The 14,491-nt window shown below is 38.0% G+C and overlaps 1 protein-coding gene across 2 annotated transcripts in view; it reads right to left on the minus strand.

Annotated features, from left to right (window-relative positions):
• ATL1 (atlastin GTPase 1) overlaps window positions 1-14,491 on the minus strand; it is a gene marked incomplete at its 5' end in the record, with an annotated part of 77,901 nt that overhangs the window by 37,781 nt on the left and 25,629 nt on the right. For both annotated transcript variants that reach the window (XM_082648069.1, XM_082648070.1), the window contains one exon: window positions 973-1,220. In XM_082648069.1, the coding sequence (XP_082504195.1) occupies window positions 973-1,220 (248 nt within the window). The remainder of the gene's footprint in view (window positions 1-972; window positions 1,221-14,491) is intronic.

Consider the following 14,491-nt stretch of genomic DNA (forward strand, 5'->3'; position numbering starts at 1 on the left):
ATATTGGCACCCGAATTACTAAGGGTAAAAGGGTAGAAAAAAAATACTGGTGTGCTCTCTACTCCTAACCTTCTGTTCCCCGACAGTAATCTCCTATTTATTCTTCTGCTTTTGGTTGATCCTAGGCCCCTTAAAGTCTCCTTTCTATGCCACACTATTGTCTCAAATGTTATGTCACTGTTGGCTGCCTTTGGGGGTGGGTTAAGGGTGAGACTGAGTGGGAAAAGATAACAGAACTTTGTGGGATAACAGCAAGATACACTTGATAGGCTACCCAGGTATTTAGATTTTCAAAAAAAAGCAAATGTACACTTCAGATTGGTGCATGTAACTATATGTAAATTTTACAACAAAAGAAAAAAACTAAATAAATACTGAAATATATAATAATGATGTATATTGAAATATTTATAGGGAAGCATACTGAAGTCAACAATTTACTTTGAAATGAACCAAAAAATAAGATGGAGCAATGGATTGAAACAGGGAAGAATAGCTGGAGACACATGTGATAAAGCAAGAATATTAATGTTAATGGTAGAATCTAGGTAGTGCTTATCCAGGTGTCTACGGTAAAATTCTTTTAACTCTGCTGCATGCATGAAAAATGTCATAATAAATGTTGGGGGGAAAATGATTATAATAAAAATTATGACAAAAGTTATTTGACATTTTAAACACTATTTAACATGTAAAGTTTATAACCGTATCACTGTACTTGTCTATTTTCAAAAGAGCTTAAAAAATAAGTTACGTTCTAAGGGAAATGTAGCAAAGTGGCTTCAGACAAAAGTGGCCTATATAGTTTGGTGCCGACAGCACCAAAGTTGGAATGGTTACACGATAGCATTTTTAAACTAGTTCATCTTTAGGGAACATAATAATGGAAATATTGGACACTACTACTAAATAAAAACACAAAGTCATAAAAGCACAGAAATCAGAAAACTTTTCAAAGCACCTCTTCCCTACCTGCTTATACATGTATCTCAACATGAAGTCCATCAGGAATGATTTTCCTTTTCTAAATGCTCCAGCAACAGATACGGCAACGACCTCCTTGTCCCTGATAGCCTCTGAGAGAAGGATCCGATTTAGTGCAGTTTCATCTAATTCAAAGGAATGGTCATCTCTGACAATGAGGACTTGGACTGGTCCTGCCTTTTTCACTGGCTCTTCCTCTTCAGAGCTCCATTCATACCCCTTTTCTGAAAAGCCGCCTATTGAATAAAATAAGAATTTATTCAGCAAATTATCTCAAAACACAGGAAATGTATATGTACCTCTCAACATTCAAACCTCTGAAACAGGAGCACAGTGGAATTAGAAATGCTCATTTTATTGACATATATTGATGTCATTTACACCATATCTCCGACTTACATCTGGTCTTTCTGATCAAGTGGCCAAATCAAACAGAATTTTATTTTTAAGAAAGCTCTAAATCAGTGCAGAGATCTCTGTTTGCTGAGTAAGAAAAAAAAATCAAAGCAAAGGGCTCTACTTTTGGAGAAGAATAAAATAGCCTTAGTTTACACTTAATCCCTTAGAAATAAGTTTAGTTATTCACATGAAAGATCCTTGCAACACTTCTTAAAGCTGAACATGCATATGCGGAAATACACAGAGGGACTCAAAATCACATATTCTTGAAACTGGAATAAATCTCTAAAGCACCCAGTTCAGCTCCGTCCAATGCATGCAACCCACCTACAAAATCCTAGACTCTTAATTGTCTAAAATTATACCTTGTAGCAATGGAAGTTACAGATAATTAAATTGGGTAGGGCCAGATTACAGAAGACCTTCAAATCTATGGAAGAGAGGTCTGGATATAATTCAATAAAAAAAAAATAAGAAGCTTTTTGAAAGTTACTTTGTGTGGAGAGCTTATAAAAAAGGTTTGTGACTCTGGGAAATTACTAAATCTCTCAGTTCCTCCAACTGTAAAACAGAAACTATTAATAGTACCTATTTAATAGGGTTGTTGAAAAGATTAAGGGAGGTACTATATGTAAAGTGTTGAGAACAGTGCTTGGCACACAGCAAGCTCATAAAGCTTAGCTATTATCATCATCATCACCACCACTACCTTGGGATTATAAACTGAACTAAGTATTCCCAGAAGTTTCTGCCTATTTTCTATAAATTTATATGTGTTTGTGTGTGCATGTATGTGTGTGTTCACATGTGTGTGTTTTCAGAGTTTTCTTTTTAATTGTCAGAAATACTGTTTTTGACAGAGGTCCTCTTTTAGAAATCATCCCTAATATACAAGAATTTTAGAACGCTAGACCTTGGCATTTGCAGTATATTACAAAACAACTTCAATGTGTCAAGTGACACATTCTTATATCCATAGCCTTCTTAATGTAACTTTGTAATGTCCTCCCACTTTGACTCCGGGGTCAGCCATGTAATTTGTTTTAGCAGACATGACACAGCAGAGACTTGAAAAAGCACTTGTGTGTTTCCATTTTGCGCTTTGGTCTCTGCCATTCATCATGAGAATATTCCCAGACTAGTCTGCTGCAGGATGAGAGACACTTGGAGCAGAGGCAAACTGCCCGGGTCCAGCCAAGGCCCACAGCAAGCCAACCCCCAGCCACATGAGGGAGCCCAGTCAGGATCAACAGATTTGTCTAACAACCATTTCAACATGTGACCAATAAATACTACTGTTCTATGCCCCTGAGGTTTTGTGACTATTTATTATGCAACATAACAGGCAATAAATAACTGATACACCCTACAACCCCTTCCTCTAGAAAGGCAGTATGGTGTAGTGGTTAAAAACACAGGCTCTGGAACCAGACTGCTGAGATTCCAATCAAGACTTCCCCATTTCTTAGCTGAGTAACCTTAGATAAGTTGTTTAACCGCTTTGTGTCTACCTCATAAAGTTGCTGTGAATTAATATATGCATGTAACACACTTAGAACACTGGCTGGTATATGTATTGGTATATGCTATTAGCATTATTATAGATTTACGAAACTAAAGCCAAATATGTAACTGACTTTGCCCAAGGGAAATAAATGCAATTTCTATATTAGGCAACCTACCATGGATGCCTTCTTGTGTTATTTATTGCTTTCAATATCGCAGGAAGGTATTTATTATTATCTGTATTTTTGACACATGAGGAAGAACTAACTGGATTAAGTAACTTTCCCAAGATCACACCCACTAGAGTTCACATAGTAACTGTCAATTTCGGTTTAGATCCCAGGTAATTAAACTTTAATCTCAGAACTTCCCACTATAATATTCTGCCTCTTTAGTGGAAATCAAATAACTTTTGGACAACACATAAATGGGCTCATTTGCTTTCTATCAAAAGAACAGAAAGTCAAAACATACATCAATTAATTCCTCAGATCAGATATATGACCTAGCCTCAAATCAACCCTTAATAATATTAATTTTGAAATAAACTGGGCTCTTAAATAACCTTTCATCCAAATTTTTGAAAACATATTTAAATAGACATTCTTCATTATGTCTGTCTGATAAGAAGTCTCATAACTAGAGAAAAACAAGGCAGTTATATTTCTCAGCATAATTTTAAATGAGTTTTCAGATCATATTGATGTATGTATACACATATATCACATTGATAACTACATATATTGCTGTTCATCTATAAGGTAATGCCATTGAAATACTACAAATCTAACACATAATTTTAGTTTTTCATTAGTGGAGATAGATATACACCATTACTTTCTGAGCAACAGTATGAAGCATCTGCAGACAACAAAACCACTGCGTTAGCCATGAATCACAGTTGTTCTCTCTGCAAAGTTAAGAAAAATTGATTTTACATCTAACAGACAATAGCTTCTATATTGCCATATCACAGATGCTGGAGTCAGAGTCTTTGTTTAAATCCTAGCTTCACAACTTACACATATAAGAAGTTGTGTAAGTTATTTCACCTCCTAATGACTCACCATCTTCCATATGAAAAATGAGATTAAGAATGGTACCTACGGGACTTCCCTGGTGGTGCAGTGGTTGAGAATCTGCCTGCCAATGCAGGGGACACGGGTTCGACCCCCTGGTCCAGGAAGATCTCACATGCTGTAGAGCTACTAAGCCTCTGTGCCAAAACTACTGAGCCTGTGCTCTGAAGCCTGTGAGCCACACCTACTGAAGCCCGCGCACCTAGAGCTCATGCTTCGCAACAAGAGAAGCCACTGCAATGAGAAGCCCGTGCACTGCAACGAAGAGTAGCTCCCGCTCACCGCAACTAGAGAAAGCCTGCGCACAGCAACGAAGACCCAATGCAGCCATAAATAAATAAATAAAAGAATGGTACCTACATCCGAGGCTTTGTGATGATTAAATGAAGTAATATTTATTAAATGAAGACCAAAGAGCTTGATAAATATTACGTGCCTAATGATGGTGACCACCTAATATTGCTATTATTTATTACCTATTCATATTTTATTCCAGCATTACTTACCCATCTAATTTCAGCCTCAGTAAAAGGTCCTTTCTGAGGGCAACAACACACATTCTTTGATGAACCTCCTTACCTATGGTGTAGTTTTAATCTGCATATACAACTGATGTGAATCAGGAAGGCTGGCTAGACATAATATTTTGGATAGAAAAACATCTTCAGAGTTGAAAACTAGATCACAACTTTCCACAGACTGAAATAATTCTCTAAGATTGCTTGTAGCTAACTACATATATGCAAGAGGTACTCTGAATGGAATTTCTCAGTTGTAATTTTTTTCAAATATTCAACTTCACAACGTGTTCAGAAATTTTTTCTAAGTGGCTGTAGCAAATTCTCACTCCGCACCCACTCCCAGCAGTTTATTAGACAGTCTATTGATTCACATTCTTTCCAACACTCGGTTTTGCCTGACTTTTAAAGTTTTGTCCATTGGATAGGTATAAAATAAGTAAGTGGGGCTTCCCTGGTGGCACAGTGGATGAGAGTCCGCCTGCCGATGCAGGGGACATGGGTTCGTGCCCCAGTCCGGGAAGATCCCACATGCCGTGGAGCAACTGGGCCCGTGAGCCATGTCCGCTGAGCCTGCGCGTCCGGAGCCTGTGCTCCGCAACGGGAGAGGCCGCAACAGTGAGAGGCCCGCGTACCGCAAAAAAAAATAATAAAAATAAGTAAGTGGTCTCTCACTGTAGTCCTGACGTACATTTCTCTAAATGCTAATGAAGTGAGGACATGCCTTTTGTTCATTTTTTTCTATTAGATTGTCTTTTTCTTAATGATTTATAGTGGTTCTTTATATATTTTGAATGCTAGACTTTTGTTAGTTATGTGTATAGCAAAAATCCTCTGCTTGTCGTTTCACTTTCCTTAAGCTGTTACTGATGAACAGCAATTATTATTTTTGACATAATAGATTTTATTATTTTATCATTAGCACTTTGTATGTCATGTTTAAGAAATTATTCCTTACAAAATCATAAAAGACATTCATATATATTGTTCTAGTTTTTAAGTTTTGCTTTTGATATTTAAGTTCTTAATCAACCAGGAGCTGCTAACTGTATAAGAGGTGAGATAGAATTCCAACTTGATTTTTTCAATACGAGTAACAAAATTTTCAGATTTCTATTTAACAAAGAGTCTAGTGGTCTGCCATGTCATAGTTAAGAGTTACACACACACACATACACACACACACACACACACACACACACACACACGGACCCAGAAAGAGACAGGGAGACAGAGAAAGAGAGACTTTGTTTCTGACCTTGCAATTTTTTTTTCTTTTTTTTTAACATTTTTTTTAAACATCTTTATTGGAGTATAACAGCTTTACAATGGTGTGTTAGTTACTGCTATATAACAAAGTGAATCACCTATACATATACATATATACCCATATCTCCTCCCTCTTGCGTCTCCCTCCCACCCTCCCTATTCTACCCCTCTAAGTGGTCACAAAGCACCAAGCTGATCTCCCTGTGCTATGCCGCTGCTTCCCACTAGCTATCTATTTTACATTTGGTAGTGTATATATGTCCATGCCACTCTCTCACTTCATCCCAGCATACCCTTCCCCCTCCCCGTGGACTCAAGTCCATTCTCTATGTCTGTGTCTTTATTCCTATCCTGCCCATAGGTTCTTCAGAAGCATTTGTTTTTTAGATTCCATATTTATGTGTTACCATATGGTATTTTTTTTTCTCTTTCTGAATTACTTCACTCTGTATGACAGACTCTAGGTCCATCCACCTCACTACAAATAACTCAATTTCGTTTCTTTTTATGGGTGAGTAATATTCCATTGTATATATGTGCCATATCTTCTTTATCCACTCATGTGTCCATGGACACTTAAGTTGCTTCCATGTCCTGGCTATTGTAAATTGAGCTGCAATGAACAATGTGGTACATGACTCTTTTTGAATTATGGTTTTCTCACGGTATACGCCCAGTAGTGGGATTACAGGGTCAAATGGTACTTCTATTTTTACTTTTTTTAAGGAACCTCCACACTGTTCTCCATAGTGGCTGTATCAATTTACATTGCCACCAACAGTGTAGGAGGGTTCCCTTTTCTCCACACCCTCTCCAGCATTTATTGATTGTAGATTCTTTGATGGTAGCCATTCTGACTGGTGTGAGGTGATACCTCATTGTAGTTTTGATTTGCATTTCTCTAATAATAAGTGATATTGAGCATCCTTTCATGTGTTTGTTGGCAATCTGTATATCTTCTTTGGAGAAATGTCTATTTAGCTCTTCTGCCCATTTTTGTATTGGGTTGTTTGTTTTTTTGATATTGAGCTGCATGAGCTGCTTGTAAATTTTGGAGATTAATCCTTTGTCAGTTGCTTCATTTGCAAACATTTTCTCCCACTCTGAGGGTTGTCTTTTGGTCTTGTTTATGGTTTCCTTTGCTGTGCAAAAGCTTTGAAGTTTCATTAGGTCCCATTTGTTTATTTTTGTTTTTATTTCCATTTCTCTAGGAGGTAGGTCAAAAAGGATCCTGCTGTGATTTATGTCATAGAATGTTCTGCCTAGGTTTTCCTCTAAGAGTTTGATAGTGTCTGGCCTTACACTTAGGTCTTTAATCCATTTTCAGTTTATTTTTGTTTACGGTGTTAGGGAGTGTTCTAATTTCATTCTTTTACATGTAGCTGTCCAGTTTTCCAGCCCCATTTATTGAAGAGGCTGTCTTCTCCATTGTATATTCTTGCCTCCTTTATCAAATATAAGGTGACCCTATGTGCATGGGTTTATCTCTGGGCTTTTTATCCTGTTCTATTGATCTTTCTGTTTTTGTGCCAGTACCATACTGTCTTGATTACTGTAGCTTTGTAATATAGTCGGAAGTCCAGGTGCCAGATTACTCCAGCTCTGTTTTTCTTTCTCAAGATTGCTTTGGCTATTCGGGGTGTTTTGTTTTTCCATACAAATTGTGAAATTTTTTGTTCTAGTTCTGTGAAAAATGACATTGGTAGTTTGAAAGGGATTGCAATGAATCTGTAGATTGCTTTGGGTAGTATAGTCATTTTCACAATGTTGATTCTTCCAATCCAAGCACATGGGATATACCTCCATCTGTTTGTATCATCTTTAATTTCTTTCATCAGTGTCTTACAGTTTTCTGCATATAGGTCCTTTGTCTCCTTAAGTAGGTTTATTCCTAGGTATTTTATTCTTTTTGTTGCAATGGTAAATGGGAGTGTTTCCTTAATTTCTCTTTCAGTTTTTTCATCATTAGTGTATAGGAATGCAAGAGATTTCTGTGCATTAATTTTTTTTTTTTTTTTTTTTTTTTTTTTGTGGTACGTGGGCCTCTCACTGCTGTGGCCTCTCCCGTTGCGGAGCACAGGCTCCGGATGTGCAGGCTCAGTGGCCATGGCTCACGGGTCCAGCCGCTCTGCAGCATGTGGGATCTTCCTGGACTGGGGCATGAACCCGTGTCCCCTGCATCAGCAGGCGGGCTCTCAACCACTGCGCCACCAGGGAAGCCCTGTTGGAAGATTTTTAATCACAGTTTCAATTTCAGTGCTTGTGATTGGTCTGTTTATATTTTCTATTTCTTCCTGGTTCAGTCTCAGAAGGTTGTACTTTTCTAAGAATTTGTCCATTTCTTCCACTTTGTCCATTTTATTGGCATATAGTTACTTGCAGTAATCTCTCATGATCCTTTGTATTTCTGCAGTGTCAGATGTTACTTCTTTTTCATTTCTAATTCTATTCATTTGAGTCTTCTCCCTTTTTTTCTTGATGAGTCTGGCTAATGATTAATCAATTTTGCTTATCTTCTCAAAGAACCAGCTTTTAGTTTAATTGATCTTTGCTATAATTTCCTTCTTTTTCATTTATTTCTGCTCTGATCTTATGATTTCTTACCTTTTGTTAACTTTGGGGGTTTTTCGTTCTTTCTCTAATTGCTTTAGGTGTAAGGTTAGTTTGTTTATTTCAGGTATTTCTTGTTTGTTGAGGTAGGATTGTCGTGTTATAAACTTCCCTCTTAGAAATTCTTTTGCTGCGTCCCATATGTTTGGGTCATCGTGTTTTCACTGTTATTTGTTTCTTGGTATTTTTTGATTTCCTCTTTGATTTCTTCAATGATCTCTTGGTTAATCAGTAGTGTATTGTTTAGCCTCCATGTGTTTGTATTTTTTACAGATTATTTCCTGTAACTGACATCTAGTCTCATAGTGCTGTGGTCATACAAGATACTTGATATGATTTCAATTTTCTTAAATTTACCAAGGCTTAATTTGTGACCCAAGATATGATCTATCCTGGAGAATGTTCCATGAGCACTTGAGAAGAAAGTGCATTCTGTTGTTTTTGGATTTTCCTATAAATATCAGTTAAGTCCATCTTGTTTAATGTATAATTTAAAGCTTGTGTTTCCTTATTTTCATTTTGGATGATCTGTGCACTAGTGAAAGTGGGGTGTTAGAGTCCCCTATTATGATTGTGTTACTGTCTATTTCCCCTTTTATGGCTGTTAGCATTTGCCTTATGTACTGAGGTACTCCTATATTGGGTGCATAAATATTTACAATTGTTATATCTTCTTCTTGGATTGATCCCTTGATCATTAGGTAGTGTCCTTCTTTGTCTCTTGTAATAGTCTTTATTTTAAAGTCTATTTTGTCTGAATATGAGAATTGCTACTACAGCTTTCTTTTGATTTCCATTTGCATGGAGTATCTTTTTCCATCCCTTCACTTTCAGACTGTATGTGTCCCTAGGTCTGAAGTGGGTCTCTTGTAGACAGCATATATATGGGTCTTGTTTTTTTATCCATTCAGCCAGTCTATGTCTTTTGGTTGGAGCATTTAATCCATTTACATTTAAGGTAGTTATCAATATGTACGTTCCTATTACCATTTTCTTAATTGTTTTGGGTTTGTTATTGTAGGTCTTTTCCTTCTCTTGTGTTTCCTGCCTAGAGAAGTTTCTTTAGCATTTGTTATAAAGCTGGTTTGGTGGTGCTGAATTCTCTTAGCTTTTGCTTGCCTGTAAAGGTTTTAATTTCTCTGTTGAATCTGAATGAGATCCTTGCTGGGTAGGGTAATCTTGGTTGTAGACTTTCCCCTTTCATCACTTTAAATATGTCCTGCCACTCCCTTCTGGCTTGCAGAGTTTCTGCTGAAAGATCAGGTGTTAACCATACGGAGATTCCCTTGTATGTTATTTGTTTTTCCCTTGCTGCTTTTAATATTTTTTCTTTGTATTTAATTTTTGATAGTTTGATTAATATGTGTCTTGGCGTGTTTCTCCTTGGATTTACCCTGTATGGGACTCTCCACTCTTCCTGGACTTGATTATTTCCTTTCCCATATTAGGAAAGTTTTCAACTATAATTTTTTCAAATATTTTCTCAGTCCCTTTCTTTTTCTCTTCTTCTTCTGGGACCCCTATAATTCGAATGTTGGTTCATTTAATGTTGTCCCAGTGGTCTCTGAGACTGTCCTCAATTCTTTTGATTCTTTTTTCTTTATTCTGCTCTGTGGTAGTTATTGCCACTATTCTATCTTCCAGGTCACTTATCTGTTCTTCTGCCTCAGTTATTCTCCTATTGATTCCTTCTAGAGAATTTTTAATTTCATTTATTGTGTTGTTCATCATTGTTGGTTTGCTCTTTAGTTCTTCTAGGTCATTGTAAAATGTTTCTTGTGTTTTCTCCATTCTAGTTCCAAGATTTTGGATCATCTTTACTATCATTACTCTGAATTCTTTTTCAGGTAGGCTGCCTATTTCCTCTTCATTTGTTTGATCTGGTGGGTTTTTACCCTGCTCTTTCATCTGCTCCATGTTTCTCTGTCTTCTCATTTTGCTTAACTTACTCTGTTTGGGGTCTCCTTTTTGCAGGCTGCAGGTTCATATTCCCGTTGTTTTTGGTGTCTGCCCCCAGTGGCTAAGGTTGGTTCAGTGGGTTGTGTAGGCCTCTGTCTATGTTTTGGTGGATGAGGCTGGATCTTGTCTTTCTGGTGGGCAGGACTGCATCCAGTGGTTTGTTTTGGGGTGTATGTGACCTTATTATGATTTTAGGCAGCCTCTCTGCTAATGGGTGGAATTGTGTTTCTCTCTTGCTAATTGTTTGGCATAGGGTGCCCAGCACTGCAGCTTGCTGGTCGTTGATTGGAGCTGGGTCTTAGCATTGAGATGGAGATCTCTGGGAGAGCTTTCACCATTTGATACTCCATGGAGCCAGGAGGTCTCTGGTGGACCGATGTCCTGAACTCAGCTCTCCCACCTCAGAGGTACAGGCCTGACACCCGGCCCAAGCACGAAGACCCTGTCAGCCACAGGGCTCAGAAAAAAGGGAGAAAAGAAGAAAGAAAGAAAGTAAAGTAAAATAAAATAAAATCAGTTATTAAAATAAAAAATTATTAAAAATTAAAAAGTCATAAAAAAAGGAAAGAAGAGAGCAACCAAGCCAAAAAACAAATCCACTAATGATAACAGGTGCTAAAAAGTATACTAAAACCCCCCCCCCAAAAAACAGACAGAACCCTAGGACAAATGTTAAAAGCAAAGCTATACAGACAAAATCACATAAAGAAGCATACACATACACACTCACAAAAAGAGAAAAAGGAAAAAAAATATATATATATATTTTAAAAAAGAGAGCAACCAAATCAATAAAGAAATCTAGCAATGATAATAAACTCTAATTACTAAACTAAGATAAACATAAAACCAGAAACAAATTAGATGCAGAAAGCAAACACCAAGTCTACAGTTGCTCCCAAAGTCCACCGCCTCAATTTTCGGATGATTTGTTGTCTATTCAGGTATTCCACAGATGCAGGGTACATCAAGCTGTTTGTGGAGATTTAATCCGCTGCTCCTGAGGCTGCTGGGAGAGATTTCCCTTTCTCTTCTTTGTTCACACAGCTCCTGGGGTTCAGCTTTGGATTTGGCCCCGCCTCTGTGTGTAGGTCACGTGAGGGCGTCTGTTCCCTGCCCAGACAGGATGGGGTTAAAGGAGCAGCTGATTCGGGGGCTCTGGCTCACTCAGGCCGGGTGGAGGGAGGGGTAAGGAATGCGGGGCGAGCCTGCTGTGGCAGAGGCCAGCGTGATGTTGCACCAGCCCAAGGCGCGCTGTGCGTTCTCCCCGGGAAGTTTTCCCTGGATCATGGGACTCTGGCAGTGGCAGGCTGCACAGGCTCCTGGGAGGGGAGGCGTGGATAGTGACCTGTGCTTGCACACAGGCTTCTTCGTGGCTGCAGCAGCAGCCTTAGCGTTTCATGCCTGTCTCTGGTGTCTGTGCTGATAGCTGCAGTTCGCTCCCATCTCTGGAGCTCATTTAGGCAGTGCTCTGAATCCCCTCTCCTCACACACCCCGCAGCAATGGTCTCTTGCCTCTTAGGCAGGTCCAGACTTTTTCCCGGACTCCCTCGTGGTTAGCTGTGGCGCACTAGCCCCCTTCAGGCTGTGTTCACGCAGCCAGCCCCAGTCCTCTCCCTGGGATCTGACCTCCGAAGCCCGAGCCTCAGCTCCCAGCCCCCACCTGCCCCAGCGGGTGAGCAGACAAGGCTCTCAGGCTGGTGAGTGCTGGTCGGCACTGATCCTCTGTGCAGGAGTCTCTCTGCTTTGCCCTCTGCACCCCTGTTGCTGTGCTCTCCTCTGTGGCTCTGAAGCTCCCCCCCCGTCTCTGCCAGTGAAGGGGTTTCCTAGTGTGTGGAAACTTTTCCTCTTTCACAGCTCCCTCCCAGAGGTGCAGGTCCTGTCCCTATTCTTTTGTCTCTGTTTTTCCTTTTGCCCTACCCACGTATGTGGGGAGTTTCTTGCCTTTCGGGAAGAAGGTCTGAGGTCTTCCGCCAGCGTTCAGTAGGTGTTCTGTAGTTGTTCCACGTGTAGATGTATTTGTGGTGTATTTGTGGGGAGGAAGAAGATCTCCACATCTTACTCCTCTGCCATCTTGAAGGTCTCTCTGACCTCTCAATTCTGATCCATTCACGAATTTGTCTATACCAGCACCAACAGTACACCATCTTAATCAATAGCTTTATAAAAATTCATTATATATAGTAGGTCCAGCCTCTCTTATTCTTCTAATTATTATTGGTTTTGGCTATTTTGACCCTTCCATATAAATATTAGAATCAATATGTTAGTTAAATTTTCTGAAGTTACATTAAATTTATAGATCAATTTGGAAGGAATCAATACTGTTATGGTATTATCTTCAAATCCACAAACATGAGATATCTCTCCATTTATATTTGGTCTTTTATCCCCTTGAATAAAATTTTTATAATTTGGAGTGGTGGGGGAGAAGGGATTTGTTACATTGATGGCCAGAAACATTAGTTTTTGTTGCTAACTATAACTGGTTTTATTGTTGCTTTTTTTAAAAAAAAGAATTATTTATTTATTTATTGGCTGCATTGGGTCTTCATTGCTGCGTGAGCTTTCTCTAGTTGCAGCGAGCGGGAGCTACTCTGTTGCGGTGGCTTCTGTTGTTGTAGAGCATGGGCTCTAGGCGTGCGGGCTTCAGTAGTTGTGGCTGGCAGACTCTAGAGCACAGGCTCAGTAGTTGTGGCACATGGGCTTAGTTGCTCCACAGCATGTGGGATCTTCCTGGACCAGGGCACAAACCTGTGTCCCCTGCATTGGCAGGTGGATTCTTAACCACTGCACCACCAGGGAAGCCCCCATTGTTGCTTTTTGAATTACGTTTTATAGTTGTTGCTTGAGTAACGAAATGTAACTGACTTTAATACATTAGTCTCATGTTGCAACTTCTGCTAAACTATTATTTCCTATAAATTTTGTGTAGATACTTTTGGTTTCTTTAATGTAGAAATAGAAATAATTTTACAAATAATGAGTTTTATTTCCCCCTTTTTAATTCTTATGTATTTCTTTTCTTTTTCTTGTATTATTGGACGTTCAATACAATATTGAATAAAAGAGGTAGTAGTGGGCACAACTTCCTGATTTTAATGCAAGTGCAATATTTGAGGTTGTATTTGTTAGTTTCGTTGATAGATGCACTTTATCTTATCAGGTTAAGGGAGTTCTACTTCTAGTTTACTATTGATTTTTAAAAATCACAAATAGAAAATAAATTTTATCAAATGTCTTTTCTGTATCTATTGAGATGATCATATGGTTTTTCATCTCTAGCCTGTTAATGTAGTGAGTGATATATCTTTTCACTTTTGTATGAACCTAATATTTTCAAGGTGCAGTAGCTTAATTACACACTATTGGATGCAGTTTGCTAAGATTTGTTTAGGCCTTGCACGCTATATTCATAAATGAGTTGAGTCTATGACTTTCCTTTCTCATTTTGTCTTTGGCTGGTTTTATTATCAAAGTTACATTAGCTTTATAAAATAAATTCGCAAGTTCTTCCTTTTCTATCTTCAGAAAGAGTTTATAGTAAAACATTAAACCGTTTTTTGAAATTTTGACAGAACTTACCTGTAAAACCATCTGGGTCTGATATTTTCTTTGTGAGATAATTTTTAACTGCTACCTCAATTTTATTAATACTTATGATGCTATAATTATATTAGTAGTAATAAAGTTTTGTATTTCTTCTTGAGAAGCTTTTGGTACATTATATCTTTCTAGGAACTTTTCTCCATCCTCTAAAATTTCAGACAATATGTCAGTAAAGATATAGATTTGAACAGTATCATTAGTCAATCTGACCAATCTGACATCTAATAATTATAGAACCATGCATTCTTTTTAAGTTCATATGGGACATTTACCAAATAGACCAGGTACCAGTTCATAAATCAGATCTCAGCAAACTTCAGAGTATTAAAATAATACAAAATATGTTCTCTGACAATAGACAAATTAAACTAGAAATCAATAACAAGAAGATATTTAGAAAATTCCTGAATGTTTGGAAATTTAGCAGTAAATTTCTAAATAACTTATGAATAAAAGAAGGAATCATAACAAATTAGAAAATGTTGTAAACTAAATTATCCAATGAATGTTCTGATCCATTCATCAATCTGTCTATCTACAGCAGCAATACTACACTAT

Source organism: Grampus griseus (assembly GCF_964374135.1).
Source record: "Grampus griseus genome assembly, chromosome: 2".
Lineage (NCBI taxonomy): Eukaryota > Metazoa > Chordata > Mammalia > Artiodactyla > Delphinidae > Grampus > Grampus griseus.